At 42.6% G+C, this 20728-nt stretch overlaps 2 protein-coding genes and 1 long non-coding RNA gene across 11 annotated transcripts in view; 2 read left to right on the forward strand and 1 right to left on the reverse strand.

The window, feature by feature from the left end:
• The window catches only part of LOC111865773 (semaphorin-1A), a 566056-nt gene that overhangs the window by 303188 nt on the left and 242140 nt on the right, over positions 1-20728 (forward strand). The gene's annotated exons all lie outside the window — the stretch shown is intronic.
• The window catches only part of LOC111865775, a 186164-nt gene that overhangs the window by 85750 nt on the left and 79686 nt on the right, over positions 1-20728 (reverse strand). The window lies entirely within an intron of this gene.
• On the forward strand, positions 281-3039 carry LOC117282421. Its single transcript, XM_033751954.1, has 2 exons — positions 281-1723; positions 2821-3039. The coding sequence occupies exons 1-2, from the start codon at positions 760-762 to the stop codon at positions 2907-2909; spliced, it is 1053 nt and encodes a 350-aa protein (XP_033607845.1). The 5' UTR covers positions 281-759; the 3' UTR covers positions 2910-3039.

The following is a 20728-nucleotide window of genomic DNA, read 5'->3' on the forward strand; positions in this document are numbered from 1 at the left end:
AATTAAGCTCGAAATTTACCTATCGATTTTGGGAAAACCGCTATTTTTGACCTTCAAAAACCAATGGGAGGGGGAAAGTATCAGATCTGAGGTTTCTACCCTTTGTTGTTACCTACATGGGGAATATGATCACGTAGTTTTGAACCCCGTACCTAGTTTCCAAAATTTTCAAGGAGATTTCAAACTTTGCTCTGGGCCCAAAATCGACCATTTTTAACATCTCATATCTTCGGTGGAGAAACTCCGAAAATTTTGAAATTCATAGCAAATAATGCTCTATTCTAGAGTAACTTGGAGATAGAATTACAACTTTGATATTCAACTAATAGCGATGTTGTGGGCACTTTGAATTTTACGAAAAAATCAATACCTCGATAATTGGCTTACCTGCATCCAATGGTATTGCCGGTTCTTTATTTGGTATAAAAGACGAGAGATCTATATTTTGTCACTAAAATCATTTTCAGGCCTGTACTTACTGCTCGGAATGACATGTTATCAACACTCGGTTCTTAGAGCTAAGCTCTGGCTATAAACATGGACCTACATCTACGTCCCTTATTTCGCGCCTTGTGTGTTTTGACATCTGAACCCAAACTTTTGTAATCGTGATGTTAGTGTTAGGCTGCTTTCTCAGCAGCATGAAGCATTCACATGAATGCTGTCTCGAACTGTAAGTCAGTGTATGTTCAGCAACTGTAGATCTTTTACGTGTATCGAGCTCGGTATTCTCTAAGTCGAAAGGAAAAAGTTTTTGAAATGGAATGTTCTATAGGTATTGTCACACGTGAAGAATGCCATAAGACTACGTATGGTGCCGTCAACAAACAGTTAACGCTTGTGAGTGAATTGGGTGAAGAGAAACAAACTGTTTTAAAGTTAAGATTGGGTGAATGCGATTTGAGGTCCATATGCAAGCATCATGAGATTAAATATTCTGTTAAATACAATCACCTGTTTGGAAACATTTGTTGTGACCCGCTAAAAGTGCACAAACGAACCATTAAGAAAGGTTTACGTGAAATTTCATTAGAACATCTCAAGAAAGAAAAGAATTTTCCGGTAGCTCTAGTACCAGGTAAATCCTTGTGTCCTAATTGTTACACAAAGATTTTTGTTCTTAAAGAAACCGTAAGTGGGGGCAGTAGTGGTTCTGGAAGGAGCGAGTTTGCACCTATGCAAGAAAATGTGGCAGAATTAGAAGCAGTATGTTCGGCTCTAGATATTTCTCCTGTGGCTAAAATTATGAAGATGAATACTGGGAAAAGACCCGCTGCTTTATCAAAAAAATGTAGAAGAATATCCGACTCTCTTCGAAGGAAACTAGCGAGTTCATTTTCAGACGACTCGATGGGTCTTGATTCAGATGAACAAATACCTTCCTTTGCATTAAGTGAGGAGTATGATTTGTTGATTAACAAATTAAAGGAGAAATGTTTAATCTCAAACAAAGAGGAAAAAATTAAAATCATTAGCTTATTGCCAACTTCGTGGTCAAGACAGAAGATAAGTCAAGAATTTCAAGTTTCTGAGCACTTGGTTAGAATTACTCGAGCGCTTCAGAAGACGCAAGGGATCCTTCCGGATTTAGGCAAAAGGCGTGGCCATCCAGTTCGTGACGAAACAATTCAGGCTGTCACGGAATTTTATGAAAACAATGAAAACAGTAGGATCTGCCCTGGAAAAAAGGATTGTGTGAGTGTTAACGTGGGAGGTATCAAAGAGCATATGCAGAAACGGCTGATACTATGCAATTTGATGGAACTTTACATTCACTTTAAGAATACGCAACCTGAACACAAAATTGGTTTCTCCAAATTTTGTGCACTTCGACCGAAGTGGTGTATCATTGCTGGTGCATCGGGGACTCATACCGTTTGTGTGTGCAGCTATCACCAAAATGTTAAGCTGATGGTAGAGGGAGCAACATTGAATTCGGACTACAAGGATTTATTACGTGTAATGGTTTGTGACATCGAAAGTTATAAGTGCATGAGTAATGAATGCGCAGACTGCCCTGGAGAAGAAATTCTGACGGAATTGCTATCAGCCGAATCTGAGAGCATGCCGGATCAAATAGTCTACAAACAATGGGTCAACACAGACAGAGCTAACATGATTTCTGTAATGCAAACTTACAGTGAATTCTGCGAATCTCTAATTGAAAAACTGACAGAACTGAAAAAACATCACTACGTCGCTAAAATTCAGTCCCAGTATTTGAAAGAAACGAGGGAAAGCCTGGACGAAACACAGTGTCTCGTTCTTGCAGATTTTGCAGAAAACTATTCGTTTCTCGTTCAAGACGAGATTCAAAGTTTCCATTGGGTAAATCAACAGGCTACACTTCACCCATTTGTGTATTACTACAAGGCGGACAATATAACAAAATGCCGAAGCTTGTGTATAATCAGTGATCATGTAAAGCACGATACAGCCACAGTTTACGTGTTCCAAAAATATCTTATCGCCGATATAAAAGAAAATGTGCCTTCAGTCAGGAAAGTTATTTATTTCAGTGATGGCGCTGGAAGCCAATATAAAAACAAAAAGAATCTTTCCAATTTATGTCATCACTATGAAGACTTCGGTCTTCAAGCAGAATGGAACTTCTTTGCCACCTCGCACGGGAAGAATGCCTGTGACGGTATTGGCGGCACCACGAAGAGGCAAGCAACGAAAGCCAGTCTTCAGAGAACTCATTTTAATCAAATCATGTGCCCGCTAGAACTGTACAAATTCTGCACAGAAAATATCTCAGGGATAGTTTACTTTTTTGTGCCAACAGAGGAAGTTGCAAGAAATGAAATCATTCTAAAAAGCAGGTTCCAAAAGTGCAAAACTGTGCCCCATACAAGAGAAAAACACCGGGTCGTCCCTCTGGAGGAAAACACGGTCAGGTGTTATAAAACATCTAAGTCCGATGATTTCGAAGACATCGTGGTAGTGGACAATTCCTGAACTACTTTCAAACAAACTGGACGATTTTCATCGGAGTACACAAAGAACTAATACTATTGGATGCAGGTAAGCCAATTATCGAGGTATTGATTTTTTTGTAAAAGTCAAAGTGCCCACAACTTCGCTACTAGTTGAATAACAAAGTTTTAATTTTATCTCCAAGTTACTCTAGAATAGAGCATTATTTGCTATGAATTTAAAAATTTTCGGAGTTTCTCCACCGGAGATATGAGATGTTAAAAATGGTCGATTTTGGGCCCAGAGCAAAGTTTGAAATCTCCTTGAAAATTTTGGAAACTAGGTACGGGGTTCAAAACTACGTGATCATATTCCCCATGTAGGTAACAACAAAGGGTAGAAACCTCAGATCTGATACTTTCCCCCTCCCATTGGTTTTTGAAGGTCAAAAATAGCGGTTTTCCCAAAATCGATAGGTAAATTTCGAGCTTAATTAGACCTAGAGGAAGCGAGTTGAGTAAAACCTTGTAATAATATGATTTATAGTCCATATCATGGGGAACAAACTGATTTCTTATTGGAGTCCCTAGCTTCAATAGTTATCGAGATATGGAAGATAACGCAAACCTCCATTTCAGCCGAAAACGCGTTTATTCGCATTATAAGAACTTCGCCATTAATTGAATATCAAAGTTCTAATTTTAACTCCAAGTTACTCTAGAATAGAGCATTATCTTCTAGGAATTTAAAAATTTTCTGAGCTTCCCCACCGGAGATATGAGATGTTAAAAATGGCCGATTTGGGGCCCAGAGCAAAGTTTGGAAGCTCCTGGAAAATTTTGGAAACTAGGTACGGGATTCAAAACTAAGTGATTATATTCCCCATATAGGTAACAACAAATGGTAGAAATCACAGATCTGATACTTTCCCCCTCCCATTGGTTTTTGAAGGTCAAAAATAGCGTTTTTCCCAAAATCGATAGGTAAGTTTCAAGTTTAATTACACCTACAGAAAGTGAGCTGAGTAAAAACTTGTAATAATATGATTTGTAGTCCATATCATGAGGAACAAATAGCGTTTTTATTGGAGTCTGTAGCTTCAATAGTTATCGAGATATGGAAGATAACGCAAACCTCCATTTCAGCCGAAAACGCGTTTTTTCGCATTATAAAAACGCCTGTACCGAGAGAACTGAGCGGATTAGAATTTTTTTAAAAATTTTTTTGTAGTATGAAAATATGTATAAATAAGTGTACAAAATATATTTTTTTTTTAAAAATGGTGAGCGACCTTTCTGGATCATTTCACATGGAATGACCCCTTGGCATTCAAACGTTCCATCAGCACAGTCCTCCAGTCCTACGTACCCCCATAGTCTGGACCGTTGGGCACATAAAACGCGCCTTAATTCTGAAAAGTGACTTTCAAGGATTGATTCAATCTGGAAAATTCGAGGAATAAGTCTTGAGAGAGAGTCTGGTATTCCTATTTGTTTTTCAGTTTAATGTGCACGCAGTTCTTTTCCTTAAAAGAAACTTAATTAGGTAAACGAAGAAATCGAAAATTTAGTAAGGATATTTGACACTAATGCTTATCTCACAAATGCGTGTACCTAGAGTGAAATACGAAGACAGAAGTAGCCCACTTATTTTATATGGGTGTCCAATTTGGTTTCTTTTCACGATAGAAGAATATGTATTTGAAGGATGTTTTAAGCCTAAACAGATGAAAGTAAAAGCAGATGGAGGGAATTATATGATTTATGCTTGTCTGTAAATATTATCCGGACAATTAAACCAAGGGGAATCAGAAATGCTGGACGTGTATCACTCTTGAGGAAGTGATACAAACTGATGGGAGAACGCTTAGAATGGCTCGGTATGCATAGGGCAACTTCAAAGTTGGCAGTAACGACAGGGTGTCTGGTGTCTGGGTTTGGAACTGTCTGCTGGCTTCTTCCAGTGAACACGGGTATGATTCTCACAGCTCCAAGAAAGGCAAGGAGCTTCTTGACCATCTTAGTGATACAAGCTTCCCTAGAGAATCTCGCGGTAGCGTAGTTGGTCAAGGCACAATGGCGCGTAAGTCTGACAACCTTAGCTTCATCTGTGAGCCGATTGTCTAGATAATGTGGGAACCTCGGCGTCTCACAACCCTGTGGGCCTCCACGGCCTCTTACAGGGATAGCTTTACCTTCCCCCCCCCCTTTTTTTTTTGCCCATTAGGAGATTGTCTTATCATCTAGACTTCGGTCTTCCAAGCGGTACCATCCCTTCAACATTTTCCCTCCGTCTATGGCTCTGCAGTTCTTTGTTGGACGCCTCGGCGTCTCACAACCCTGTGGGCCTCCACGGCTTTGCCTTTTTTATGTAATTATGTTAGGAACGTTGTTTTTTGGAGAGGGATGAACATGTAGCCTACGTGCAACGTGTTTAGCACTCGCTCTCTGCGCTAAACACGCTGCTGCGCAACACTACACGCAATTTTCCAAATATCTAGTCAAGCCGGATGAACTTAGCCTTGTATTTTCTCGGAAATAGCATATTTATACATAGCATTTGGTGTGTTTTGTTTGTCGAGATCATTCCCCAAATTAATGTAATTAAGAATTACCATATATAGGCATAGGCATATGTATGAAATGCAATTCTGCCCATCAGGTTTAATTACCAGTCATTTAGTTGTGTCGGAGCTGCTAGTTTCTGTGCCGAACTCAATTCGATTTTGTTGTGCTGGCAGTCACGCGCAAGCTAAAATAGACCTCTTCGTAAATTATTTGGGTGTCATAGGTGCTCGTACTGTCGTCCCTTGTAACAGTATTTTTGAATATATTCGCACGTGTTAAAAAAGATGCGGACGTTCCCTTGACCACTTTAAACAACACACACAGTTCCTGTATAACGGAATTGCCGTCTTATTTGTCGATTCGGTACTTTACCGCCGAAATTGACCCATATTTTTTTACCCTCGATTTTGAGCGCTAGACGTTTGAAGCGAAATAATTTTTAACTGTTTTCCCAAAAGTGTGACCGCCTCTGAGGTCTAGTGGTCAGAGCTCCTAGCTACAGATCCAGCGGTCCCTGATTCGATTCCCGGCGCTACCATATTTTCTGAGAAGTAGTGGGTCTGTAACCGGGTTCACTCAGCCTCGTGAGGATAATTGAGGAGCTCTTTGAAGGATATTGCGGCTACGGTCTAGAAATCCGAGATTAACGGCCTTGGGGATTCGTTGCGCTGACCACGCGACACCCTCTATCCGCTAAAGTTGGCACTAACTTCTTCGACAAGCGGTGGTCTCTCGGTCGGTATAGTTCTCTTGCGGACTACAGGCCACGGAGTTTTTTTAGTTTCCAACTGTGTGATACGCTGGGCTGGCGTACTTCGCTTTGCCCAAAGCTACAAGGTTGTATTTAATTTGTGCATGATTAAATTCATGATGTGATGGCTGTTAAAAGCAGCAGACAACTATTTGTTAAGTTGTTCACGTTTATAGAATTTTCCTTGCGTTCATTATTCTTCTGTCGTTCTGGTTAGCGGCGTGGACGTTTGTATAACAATTTAGTTAGTCAGAAATCTTCGGCTGGGTTGAAGCCTGTACCAACATAAACTGTAGAGGAATTCGCGGGTGTGGATGCACGTGCCGAGCCGGCTTCGAACTCTAGAAATTGATCAAGGTCGTGCACTTCTTACATAACCAGAAAACCGTGTTTGACAATTTAGAATATTAAATTAAGAAACTATCTAGAAATATAAAAGTAACTAGTACATAAATCAGTTCATATAGTGTCACTGGAAACACACCTCCCGTCTTTGAATAGACACATCATGACAGCTTCTTTGATGTACAGTACATTGACGCATCACGAATATCTCTTTGTTGTGCACTGACGTGAAGCAGAATAGTAGTTGTGGGCGACTTGCGCAGTGGTCGGTTAATGTCAGGCGATCACCACATCGACCATCTTTTTTTACGAGCAACCAGGAAAACAAGAACAGGCAAGTCGTCTGCGTTTGTGGCGGTACACCGTACGAAACATGCTCAGCAAGCAAAAAAAACTCCGTGACTGTATCCCTTAAGCGAACTATACCGACCGAGCGAAGGCCGCTTGTAGGCGAAGTTAGTGCCATGGTCTAGTAGTCAGAGTTCCTGCCTACAGATCCCGGGTTCGATTCCCGACGCTATCAGATTTTCTGAGAAGTAGTGGGTCAGGAACTGGGTCCACTCAGCTTCGTGAGGATAATTGAGGAGCTATGTCAAGGAAATGGCGGCTCCGGTCTAGAAAACCGAGATTAACGGCCGTGGGGATTCGTTGCGCTGACCACGTGACACTGTCAGGCAAGTGCAATGCTTATTTCGCTTCTGTTACAGCTGGAATGCCACTTCGCCGTTCAGTACGGTGATAGGGTAATGTCTTATCTGGGCGCGGTGCATTGACGCATCACGGGTGCATCTTCTTCAGGCTTTGCGTTGACACATGACGAAACCATCTTTCCTGACTAGTGCATGGATACGACATGAATTCCTCTGCCTTGTTTGGCAATATGTTAGCACGCAACAAATGACCGTCGGACATAACGTTGACATGTCACAAATGCATCTCTGAGCAGTGGGTTGTCACGTCACGAATACGTCTTTTCTGCGGAGTTCGGCGACACATGACGAATTCCTCCTCTGTGAGCAGTACTTTGACACATCACGGATAACTTCATTCTTGTTCAGGAATGCCCCTTTTGTTGGAGAATACGTTAAGATATCGCGAGTGCCTGTTTGTTGTGCAGAAGGTACCAGAGAGATATTTTCCGGCTATTTATAAAACCATTATAATATGACTGGATTTCTCAGCAATAGTAGGTCTGGAATTAGTTCGCTTAGGATAGAGTTCATTAACGATAAGCAGTGCCAGGAACTAATTAATCTGTCCTGCGGTAAATCTGTGCAGTTTTACCTGAAATGAATTGCAGGAAGGTTCATTTTCTGCGAAATTAACTTTGGAACACTGCAACAGGATATGTTGCATGAGGAGTACGCAGTTATATGCCGAGAGTTTCAGGCACTGTTCCGTGAAGCTCATCTATTCAGCAACATTGCTGTCAGGTTCGTTTTGAAAAGGAACTTTGTTCTGCTGTCACACTACGTTCTGCAGAGTAGCCCGACAGCGTGGCTTCTAACTGCGATCAGAAATATAAGTCGAAGGGCAGTAAGATTATATTCGCAAAGATACTGCAAATGGTGTTACCTTTTTTTTTTAATGTTGTCTTCGTAGAAGGAAGAAATGCAAGTAAACCTGAACATACAGCTTTTTTTTTTTAGTTTTATATTAAAGTTTAAGGCAGTGGGCCGGTATTTCTGATCACGTGATGTGGGTGTGACGCATGTGCGGTGTTCGGAACGAAGTACGGGCTTCTTTTCCGGTAACTATAAGAATTACTGTCGTAAGGGTGTGGCGTCGTGTAATGTGGTTGATATTTAACCAACGTTTCGCAGGAACCTGCTTCCTCCATCTTCATGTATAAAAATGTTACCCCTGAAGATGAAAATAACAGGTAACTCCGAAAATTTTATAAATTTATACTGCACTACATAGAGTCTCACACCTTAAAAGACAGCAGTTTTCAATCTATATTTTGTGAAAATGGACGTATCTGCTGTTACATCAAATTTGTATTTAAATTGTTCCCAGAATACTTATTTTCTCAGGGGCACGCGGTAGCGTAGTTGGGTGAAGCACTATGCTACAAGCCGGAAGGTCTCGGGATCGAATCCCTATGAGGTGAATTTTTTCAATTTACCAAATCCTTCCAGCCCTGTGGTCGACTCAGCCTCTAACAGAAATGAGTACCAGGAATGTTCTTGGAGATAAAGGGCAGCCGGTGCGTAAGGCTGACAGTCTTACCGCCATCTACGAGCCGATTGTGTAGAAAATATGGGAACCTCAACAAGTAACAACCCTATGGGCCCCCACGGCCTGTTACAGGGATACCTTTACTTTTACTTTTTACTTATTTTCTCCTCATTTCAAGGGATTTACATCCATACTCCTTTAACTATCCAGTGGGTGCTGGTGGCTGGTTCCGTAAGGGCAACTCGGTCAGGGCGTGAAGCTGACCACTTACCTCATGCTAGCGCAGAGGTCAGGTATGGTGGAGCTATACCTCCACTCGCCCATACGTCTTCCTTGTGAGGTGCTTGAGTAATTAAGCACATGCATAGCGTTACAGTCTACTCCCTTATAATTTATGAATTTAGAACAGTTTGTATATTTCCTGCATCCAGATTGTAAATATTTCGACTGTTTGAATGCAGAAAGACGGAACTGTTGTACGGGGACGCTTGTTTTATGTAGATTGTCTGTCTGTGTGTGTGTGTGTCATCTTGCCGGTTACGTGAACAGACTGCGATATATCCGAAGAAAATTGTCAGAATAGCAGATTCGACCTGGGGTTGTTGAAGTGCGAAACTGACACAACGCATTATGGACCAAATTTGACAAGTGTGTAGCGAGGAATATAGCTCTGCGCCTTTGATAAGGCACTAACGTGGTAACATCCAGATATATCCTTGCAGGATGTAATGTTTGCATCACTCCTAGGTAGTGGAGTGACTGATTCCTAAACGTAATATAGTTTATCGTCATTATCTGTGGTTTATTTATGACAGAAAATCCTTTTACCCTGCCGCCCAAAGCTCTCGTGTATTTAGACCGAGAATTTCGGTTACGGGTGAACATTTCTGGGCCACAGATGTTTGTGTCTTACTGCGCGCTACGATGTTAAGAGATATTGCGATAATTTGATGCTCCATCCTGTCCGTTCCTTTGTTTTAGTAAGGATCTAGAGGAAGAAAAGTGCAGGAAAGGCTCGATATGGCTGTGGCGCCAAGGAGATGGAATAAAAACCATCCTATTTCACTGCCAAAAAACGTGTCCTTAGTTTGGTCTTCGTTTCTGTGATGTATGCTTTATATAAACGTCTTGCTTACCAGACTTCGTGGCAGCCATCTTGAGATTGGTGAAGTGTGTGCATTAAAGTAGCGCAGGAAATGTCACTGGAAGGAAACAGTAATTTAGACGAGACCTCAAGGGATAACAAGAAGACCACGTACTGAAGAGGGCGACTGAGCAACGTTACTGAGGAAATGGCAAAGAATTGTATACTGTGGGAACACCTGTCATTCATTCATTCATCAGCAATCTGTCAAGACGACAGGTCCACAGTCTCTTCCAAAACAGTTCCTCCACTTAATGCGATCTAGAGCTTTCTCCTTCAAATGAGAATATCCTCTTCTATCCCCAAGGTCATCCAGCATCTTCTTACGTCTTCTGGTCACTTCTATCCGCCCCTCTATCTTTCCTTCAATAACTTCTTTTAGAAGGCAGTTACTGCGTAAGATATGACCAATCCAATTAGCCTTCCGTTTTCTTATTTCGTGTAGGATATTATACAACTTTTTTTTTATTCACGGACCAATAAAACAGCAGGGGGTATTTGGAGGACCGCACCTGACAATAAAATTAATAATTTATAAACTTATTTATTGTTACCGCATCTAAACGTGTTTATGTATGATGTAACAATTAACGTCTTGTGTATTAAAATCTAAGAGACTTCATCACTCACTTCGTACACTTGCCATTAAATTTTATTATGCATGAGGTCAAGTTGCTACATATGCAACTTCCACGGACGTGTAGCATTTACCCATGCTTGAAGCATGCAGCGACCAATCACAGAACTCCGTCGTGTCCACTGCTCTAGTTTGGTCACAGCGCCAAACATTTTGAAGAAGGGTGAACGATAAAAAGTGGTAAATATTGAACTTTTTTTCGTAGCTAGAAATAGTGGAAGAAAAGATTAACGAATTAATTGTAGAATTCTGTTATTTTATCTGAGATAAGTAGGTCTGTATAAGACCCGTGCGTATGTGAGAGGATAGTATTGAGTTACGTCTTGACTACACAGTATGTGAGGATGCGAATTGGATTGATGTGGCTGTGAACGCGGTGTTACAATTCCGGGTTGCATAAACTGCTGGGGTGCTCTTGATCGTCTAGGCGGGTATTAGCCTTTCCAGAAGTAAGGCCCACCAAGTTAGTTAGCTGTTTAGTTAGTTGCAATATATAATATATATCCTCGAGGCTAATTGAGGAACTACTATTTGAAGGAAATAGCGGCTCCGGTCTAGAAAACCGAAATTAACTGCTGTGGGGATTCGTTGCACTGACCACGCGACACACTCTCTATCCGCTAAAGTCAGCACTAACTTCGCCGACAAGCGGCGGTCGCTCGATCGGTATAGTTCGCTTGCAGACAAAAACCACGGAGTTTGTTTTTATTTAATAATGTTTGGAGAAGGGCACAAATCATGAAGCTCTTCGTTATGTAATTATCTCCAACTTCCTCCCAATTTAGCCCACTATAAACGGAATTGATGCTTTGCGTGTACTATGCGTGCTGTCGTGAGCCCCAGAGTAGTCTGTGAGCGTCAAACGTGCATACGTAGAACATAGCTACACATGCATGTATTGGAAAATGCACTCCCCTGAGGCGAGTTGCTTGTGAGCACTGGCGAGCAGACATTCCCGTTAGTCATTTGAGTTCATTACATCGGTTTTTAATTTGTTTTCAATTACTTTCTAACGATGTTCTGTTATGCTGGTCAGGCAAAGGAAGGTAGTATTGGTAGCGATGAACAAACATTACAATGCCCTAGAGAAAATTGGTGTCCTACAATGTTTGGTCTTGTATTGTTATCGATTTATTTTGTGAATAACTACTGTTGCACACGTCTTACAAGGCTGGTCTGGCGCTAACACTGTGGCCTTGTAGTCCTGAGGTGCTCGGTTTGAATCTCGAGCACGACACCGACTATTCTCGCGTATTTTATGGTTTTCCTCAGCTCCTCCAGACAACTTCCAAAACAATTCCTCGATTTGGTTACAACCGCTCTCTTACGTGCCCTTCCAACCCATTATGCGTCATTTACCCTGTAATTCGTTGCTGTTTACCCTGTATATTGAATACATTGTATAACAACAAACAAATGAAAGGCAGTACTCGGCGGACCTTTTCAAAGCTGTGTGCGTACACATATCAAACCAAGTCTGTTCATTTCCGCATTTTAACCCATAGCCCTAGTCACCGAAACAGTAGTTGCATTGTTGATTGTATGATTTTTTTTCCTTGGCTCTACAGCCCCAGTGGGCCTAGGCCTACCTCCGTGAACTTCTCCGTTCACTTCGGCTTTTCTCGATCTTACACATTCGGTAAGGCTCCTTGGGCGGGTGATTAGTTCGTCGCAAGGCCTCTACCTGTACACAAACACAGAAAAACGCACACATACAAACTAAACATCCATGCCCTGAGTGGGATTCGAACCCACGATCCCGTTTTCCAAGCGAGCGAAGACAGTGCCTGCCTTAGACCGCTCGGCTACCGTCACTAGCTGATTGTATGATTAATCCTTGGTATTAGGCTTGTTGTGTTTATATTGTTTAATTATTTGAGCTTGGCACAGGAGGAAATACTAGTCCTCCGGGGCCTGTAGTTCGCAAGCGAACTATATCGACCGAGCGACCGCCGCTTGTCGGCAGATAGAGGGTGTCACGTGGCCAGCGCAACGGATCCCCACGGCACAGGAAGAGATACGTGTTTCTGAGTGTTGGATTCGTGGTGGTTGTATGAGGAACGGTTGTTCATTTCTTTCTGATTTTCATACGCCCCGTAATGTGTACACTCATATGTATTTGCAAATGAATTTCATATATATACAGTCGAACTAGTGGGGGCCCGCGGTAGCGTAGTTGGTTAAGGCACTATGCTACAAGTCTCGGGTTCACGTCCCCATGAGGTCATTGGATTTTTTCAATTGACCTAAACCTTCCAGGCGCACTGTGGCCCTGGGGTCGACTCAGTCTCTAATAGAAATGAGTGCCAGGAATATTCTTCGGGGTAAAGGGCGGCCGGCGCCTAGAGCTGACAACCTTACCACCATCTATGAGCCGATTGTCTAGGAAGTATGGGAACCTCATCATCTCACAACCCTAGGGGCCTCCACGGCCTGTTATAGGGATGCATTTACCTGTTTCTTTTTACAGTCGAACTAGTGAATGGTGAGGAATTATCAGTTTGGTTTCTTGAAGAAGGTTGGACAATTGACAGTCAGAGAACCTGTGCCATAGGCCATAATATTAATGTTTTCATATCTGGTTCTTAAAAAGAAACGACGGCGTATTATCAGGGAAAACCGAAGACGCCCGAATATAAGACGACCCCTTTATTTTTTGCAATATTAAATTCAGTGGAAAAGGTTTTTTTTTGGGGGGGGGGCCTCAGAATTGAATATATCATTTAGTTTTGAGGATTGTAAGCAAAAATAAATAAAAACCATGCAATTTAGAAAGAATAAATTCAAAATTTATTGGCTTAAATGTAATTCTAGGTATTTTTACAAATACACGTATTATTCGAACTGAACGTCATATGCATATGTATTCATAAAGACCGGAAATAATATGATCCCTCTTTCGTAGGAAGCAATACTTGAAGAAAAAAGCCTCTCCTTATGTTCGAGTTAATACAGTAGTACTGGAAAGTGTGTTTCTTGCTGTCCCAGAGCTGAGTCTGGTTGTACTGCACTGCTGACCAGAAGAGGTGACTTCCGTGGCATTTTGTGAGAGACATCGATCATAGTAAATTCTCTGATCTGGTGGCAGTGTGAACAAATGCCTCCAAACTTTTTCTGCACTGTAATACGTACTTCCTGTTCGAATAACAGAACAGAAAACGTCGAAGGCAGTACACTTGTAATTTGCCCGGCGTATCTGCAAGAATTATTGCGATGTTGCGAGATGTATTGCCCGTACGTGCTTCGTGAATCTACCCATGCCTCTGCACGTGTGCTTAATAAATTGCAAAGTCCGCGCGGTGTGTATGAGAAGTATGTGTAAGGACATTTCAGGAGGAATGCTGACGCGATGTGGTCATTCATACAAATTATTTTTTTAGCAGTTTGTATCAGTTCCGCGGGAGACACGTTACTTTGCGCATTGCCATATTCGTGATTTGTTAAACAGGTAGAAATTGTTTACTGATTTTATATATATTGTGCTTTACTTGTTGATCAACCGAATAAATTTGTTTCTCGCGACTTAATGCTTTTGTTGAGACACGAAGTTCCGTAACGGACTCCAGTTAATTAGAATGTCAGTCACCAAAGTCACCATGGCATTGATGTGCCTTAGATAAAACCCGGCACTTCCACGTCCTTGTTTAATAATTTATTGCCGTGTAGACCATTTCTAATCGGTGGACTGCGCTATGAACTTCGGGACATGTGATGTCACGAATAGAATGTATTTCTTCACAGTGCTGCTGAATTTCTTTATGAAATAACTGATGTCTCCATTCACAGTGGCAGCGTGGTCCCAAGGCACGAACACTTGGACACTCTAGTCGTGGGTTCGAGTCCCACTCGAGACATGGATGTCTGTGCGTTTATTCTGTGTTTGTGTTGTTCTGTGTGTAGGTAGCGGCCTTACGACGGGCTGATCCTCCGGCCAAGGAGTCCATCAGACCGTGTGTATATTAAGAAATGAAAAAGCGGCCAATGTCCAAAGAAAGTGCCGTAGAGCCATATGTAGATAGATATATTTTCCAAAAGCGTTATTTGTCATTTCGTGTATCTCTTTAGCGTTGGTATTTATTTACGTAGATAGATGGATACCCGTTTTAAAGGTGATCACATTACAAATACTGGACTGTATAGGTGAACGTAAACTTGTCTTTGTGATTAAATTAAACACCACACCATGAAAACTTGCGGAATGGAGATAACGCTTCAGATATTATTACGCCTCACGGCACGTACGCTCTACGCCCAAAGAATTGGGCAGATGTGAATGAAAATAAAATTAGCCCGGTAACTTAGGCAGCCACTGGTACAGAATTTGAATTTATGAATGTGAATGGCTGTCGTGATATTCCGAGTCGCTGTGTTGGAGGCTATCTTCTACATAATGTTTCAGTTCTGAGCGCGGATGGCAGCTTCCATATAAATTGCCTTGATGAGATGAGGTTATCACTAAGAAATACTGAATTCTGTATGCGCCTTGAACAGTAGGTTCTTTGTAGCGGTAACTCCGCAGAAGTGCTTCTGCTCTAAAGAATGAGCTAAAACGTCTTCCAGGAAGAAATGTGTGAGTGAGGGAAAGACGTGGAGATAAAAGAGGGGTGTGAAATGCGCAGTGAGTGATGACCAGGTGGATTTACGGGAACAGCAACAAGAAGGGGGGAGAGAGCCGTTTTGGTGATTAGGAATTAGGAGGCAGTCATGAAACAGGCGAGAGTAAGGGTGATATAAATGGGGGCGAGGAATGCGAAGGATTAAGGAAAGCTCTAATCAGTGATACGTCACCCCGTCCCTCATGTAATTTTATCACTTCCTACAATTAACACTACTTTGGGGGCTACTGGCTTTCGAAACCACGATGAATTTTGGAGCGGGCGTGTTCTGTGTGGCGTGTGACGTAACCTCACTCTCCGCCATTTAAACTCTCAGGACTCTGCGTGTATGATATAGTTTCAGATCCACGCTATATATATCCTATTCTTCAAACACGCCAAAGTTTTGGGTTGAAGAGGCACGATTGATTGATTGACTTTTATGTAACATTGCCGGAAAGTCTGAAGGGAAGGGAATACTCAGGTGATATAGGAGCCCACGAAAGGATAACATTACAAGAACGAGATGTGAGGGTGTTCACTGGATTCATCTGGCTCAAGACAGGGATCATTGCAATGGATCTTCGCGTTTCGTTAAAGGCAGAGAACTAGTTGACTATCGGAGCGACTGTCAGCTTCTCAAGAAGGGTTCTGCTCTATGGCGGTTAAGCGGTGAAGTTGCCCCTGTGCTTAATTATGCACTACGCTATGAAGGGTGAGGGGGGGAGTGGATGTATAGATCCACATTTTCTTGACCTCTGCCGCTTTACCCCCGGTACCTTGTGGATAGGAGGTTGGGTGAACCCCAAGCCGGCATGGACGACGTGGAGAAGAGAGAATTCTTAACCCTACCGGGACTCGAACTCCGACCCCCCGGTCGTCGAGCCCGTAGCCAGTCGCTATACCGACTGAGCTATCCCGGCTCTTTGGCAGTAGTTTGTTTTTAAGCCCAGCATACTACAAATCTCCACGTTTCCTCATAGAGAAGTATCTCTGATTTGTAACTGGAAACTAATTGTCAGCTTCATTTCCCAACCACATCTGCTGGTTAGAGAAGAGTGTGTGTATCGTGATCCAGACTTAAATGGATGGCTGTTTCCATTGCCTGTCTTGGGATACTTAACTCACCTACCGTGGCTGACGGTAAACAGCTTTGAAGAACAAGTCTAGAGTCAGTTTCCTTCTCCTATCCACAAGCGGGCCTCATCGCCATCCAGTCAGTGACCGAGTTGTGTCAGCATATAGACTGGCACGACTATTGCCGTAAAATGGGGCTGCATCTCTTTATAATGTGCTTACGAGTAATACACATATCCATTAAACTGGTTTTGTTAACCTTCGGGCAGAAATATTATATGTCGGCGTCCTGTTAACCATTTGGTTTGTAGGGGCAACTTCTTGGCACAACGGTTGACTGTTGGTGTGCTACGTTGTCACTCTGTTGCAATAGTTAACAGTTTGGTTTGTAGGGGCAACTTCTTGGCACAACGGTAGACTGTTTGTGTGCTACGTTGGCACTCTGTTGCACTGGTTAACAGTTTGGTTTATAGGGGCAACTTCTCGGCACAACGGTAGGCTGTTTGTGTGCTACGTTGTCACTTTTTTTTTGTAAATATTACTTCTGCAACATCTTCAGCCTTATAAGGCGATCATCAGATAAATACTTTTTACATAAATGCTGCATTATACTGCATTTTCTACTTTTTAGACCTTGGTTCCAATTACTGTTTAATGTTATTCAAATTAGTTAAAACTTATTCTTTCTTCATTGAAACTCCGCGTTTCCTGCGTTCCGTGGTTTTTCGGTTTACGTGGGGAATGTTGATATGGTGTAGAGCAGTTGTGTTGGGTGTGACGTCTGTAGGCGGTACGGCGGGGTGTTCTGTCATCATATAATATACTAATATTGCATAGTGCGTCGTGTTACTTTTATTATGTAATGCAGAAGTAACATTTATAAAAGAAAGTGACAGTCTACGAGCACAACAAGAAACTGCAGATTCAGGTCTGCCCGTATAAAATCTCAGGCATAATTATTGCAGCAGCTTGCGGTTTTCAGATTGTAAACAGAAAGTGGCTAAGAAACTATCTCAAAGTTGCCAAGTCCCCCAGAAACTGTCACCCGCTCAGGTTGTCAGGTAATTCCACGCCTTTTATGGAACACGAAGGTTTATTACCGTGCTCTCAACAGTTCGCCTCGTAGCCCACTGCTGCTGATCCAGCTGTGTACAGCCCACACCCTCCCACCTTATTTATTTAAGATCTACCTGAAGTGTATCCTCTCCAGGTTCCTGACTGACATTGTGTACGCATATAGCCTCCCCCAAGTGTGCCGTATATCGCCCCATCTCGTGCCTAGTGATTGTACATTCCAGTAACATTTGGTGAAGAACGCTGCTTATGGAGAATACTGCTATCTTCTCATTTCATAGTCACAACTGTGAGAATTTCAGATCCAACATACAAATTATGGAATTTCCATCATGTAATTTTGCCAATCCAGCAGCAGAGTCGAACGTAACATGAGAATTTTCCTACGCACTTGAACCCTTAACTATTTTATGAATAGAACACTATTCTAGTTTGGCGGTTGGCCTTGGCATGCCACTCCCGTGAAGCATATTTTCTCTAGACTTGTTCTCATTCATGCACCTGGCAGTCTGGCCACAGCTCTGGCCGTTGTCCAAGCATATCTTTATTTTTCCTGTTCCCGGGCCGGCCACATCTGAGCTGGGCGTCATTGGCAGGAGCGTACTTCGGTGTCCTCCGAGACATTAAACCGCCTCTACACAGCGCATTTCGTATGTAGTTGTGTTGCTACCAAAGGCGCTTCACTTGCATTGCTATCTGCGTTTCATGAGCATTGCTGACACGTATCGCATCGACATTGAACATGAAACGTAAGTTAAAGTGTACTTATTTACTTACTCATGGAGCCGAGCCCTTCTTGAGGAGCCGCCAATTCTGCAGCTACTCAAGAATTTCCCAGCATTTTATGGAACCCCAAGGTTCGTCACCATGTTCACAAGAGCTCTCCACTTGTCCCTATCCTGAGCCAGATCTATCCAATCCATACCATCCCATCCTATCTCTTTAAGATCCATTCTAATATTGTCCACCCACCTACGGCTTGTTCTTTTCAGTGGTCTCTTTCCTTCTCTCTTTCCCACAAATATCTTATATGCATTCCTCCGCTCCACATTCGTGCTACATGCCTTGCCCACCTCATCCTCCTTGACTTGATCATTCTAATTATACTTTGAGTAGAGTACAAGTTATGAAGCTCCTCATTATGCAGTTTTCTCCAGCCTCCTGCCACTTCATCTCTCTTCGGCCAAAATATTGGTTAAGTGTACACTCGGAAAGTAACAAAGCTGCTGTAAACATTTCGGTGAGAGATCGAACATTAAACAAGCTGAAGACAGCGTAGAGACTGTCCTAACTTTCGTTGGCAACATTAATCGTAACATTTCAGCCGCGAGTGGTGCTGCGATCACCGTGGAAGGAGCATGGCGTCTCAGGTGCTGAAGATGCGGGCAGGACGAACAGGACTCGTTCCTCGGGCGTCTAGATCCCCGGACCTTACCTCGTGCCACTTCTACCAATGGGGGCATACGTGAAGGATCGCGTGTACCTTCCGACGATGCCACAGTTCCATGGAGACCTTCTAGAGCGAATTTCACATAGCGATAAGTCGATAAGTCAGTCACATTTGCTGCGTGCATGCAAAGAATTCGAATATCACGTTTGCTTTTGCGCAGTAACAGAGTACACATCGAACATCTCCAGATAACCTTTATGAATTTTCAAGGCATTTCATGTTTGTTTCTGTAACCGTTTCCAAAATTCACCGATTTCACCCGCATCATACATAACAGCCCTGTACGTTATCTGGTCTGCTGTGGAAGCCTTAAGGAGAAGAGTTCCATACATTTAGAGAAGATCTATAAAATTATTTATTGCGCTTAACAGCACGATGTGACGGTCAACTGCTATGTCATATATAACCATATTTTGGTGAATGGCTGCGAACATTTAGAGGAACCTGCTAGATGAAGGAAGCAGCAGATTCTTCGAAACGTCGGGAGGTGTCTCCAAACAACACGGCGTCACATCCCAAATGACCGTGACATTGTCACATCTCACATCAGGAAGATGCCTTTTCAGCCCAAACAAAATTAAAATTTCTGTAAGTTTTCGAGGAATAAAATATCCACAACGCACCGTCAGTTCTCCGCAATGCAACGCACACACCGTTCAGTCCTGATTCTGTCAGACATTATTAGTGTGGAGAGGCCTCGAACCCAAACTTACGCGAGGGAGAACAGCAGAAACAGTATACAAATTTCTCTTCAGAATCTCTTTTTTCCTCCTTTGCATATTTCTCCTCTTTTATGTAATTATTAATTACTGCAGTTTATTCGCTGCGTCGCAAACAGAAACGAGAGAACGAGTGTTGAACTTTAGGAATGTGATATCGCCCTCAGATTTTGCTGTAAAACGTAAATGTGAATAGAATGTTCCTTTCATTGCTTGGAGGGGAACGTGAGAGAGACGAAACTTTCTCGCAAGGGCTTCCTGCCTGTTGAGATATCTCCAGTTCGAAATATTTCGGCTGTTCCTTTGCTGTTATAATTTGTAATTACTCAACTGAATATCCGTGAACTCGAAATGTAGACATGTTCTACAGCTACCGCTACAGCTACTCTTGCGGGTGTACTCAGTTCATTTAAGTCAAATGTCTCATCATGATGATCAGTGGCCGAGCCTCCTAAAGCTGCCATGTTGATGTTCATCGGAAAACTGAGAAAACGTCATTCGTGACAGCCCGTACCCCGATTTTGATTCGAACGGAGCACCTCCCCGATTGTGAGTGTAGTGTTCGCCCTTTGCGCCAACCGTTCGACTCCATAAACGTCGGTACCAGATTTCTCGCGCCTAACTCGAGTGCTTTGCAAGTCATAGTCATGAAACCGAAAGGGAATGTTCCCACCATTAGTTTACACTTTACAGAACAAGTAACCCGAATAAACTTTGCTTACTTTTCGAAGGCCTATTGCCAGCAACGTTTTAGAGACGTAGTTTAGATAGCGTTAGTGTCTCTGCCACCTCACTAGTTCGCTCGTTCTCCATGTTATGAAGTTGGGAAAGTATGACAGGTTGACCGCCTCTGTGGCCTAGTGGTCAGAGTTCCTGACTCCAGATCCAGAGGTCCCGGGTTCGATTCCCGACGCTACCAGATTTTCTGAGAAGTAGTGGGTCTGGAACTGGGTTCTCTCAGCCTCGTGGAGATAATTGAGCTATTTCAAGGAAATAGCGGTTGCGGTCTAGAAAACCGAAATTAACGGCCGGGGTGATCAGTTGCGCTGACCACGTGACACCCTCTGTCCGATAAAGTTGGCGTTAACTTCGCCGACAAGCGGCGGTCGCTTGGTCGGTATAATTCGCTTGCGGACCAAAACACGCAGTTTGCTTTTGTTTGTTTGGCCTCCAGTGCCTGCAGTGATCTGGTTCTAAAGGTGACATGAGGTGCACATAGTACGGTGAACCGATAATCTTATTATTATTATTATTATTATTATTATTATT

This window comes from Cryptotermes secundus, unplaced genomic scaffold (assembly GCF_002891405.2).
Source record: "Cryptotermes secundus unplaced genomic scaffold, Csec_1.0 scaffold612, whole genome shotgun sequence".
NCBI lineage: Eukaryota > Metazoa > Arthropoda > Insecta > Blattodea > Kalotermitidae > Cryptotermes > Cryptotermes secundus.

Coding starts and splice junctions, on each gene's coding strand:
- LOC117282421 (XM_033751954.1), top strand. CDS start 760: ATGGAATGTTCTATAGGTATTGTCACACGTGAAGAATGCCATAAGACT. Junction 1,724..2,820: donor TAACGTGGGAGGTATCAAAG/AGCATATGCAGA, acceptor ATCATTCTAAAA/AGCAGGTTCCAAAAGTGCAA.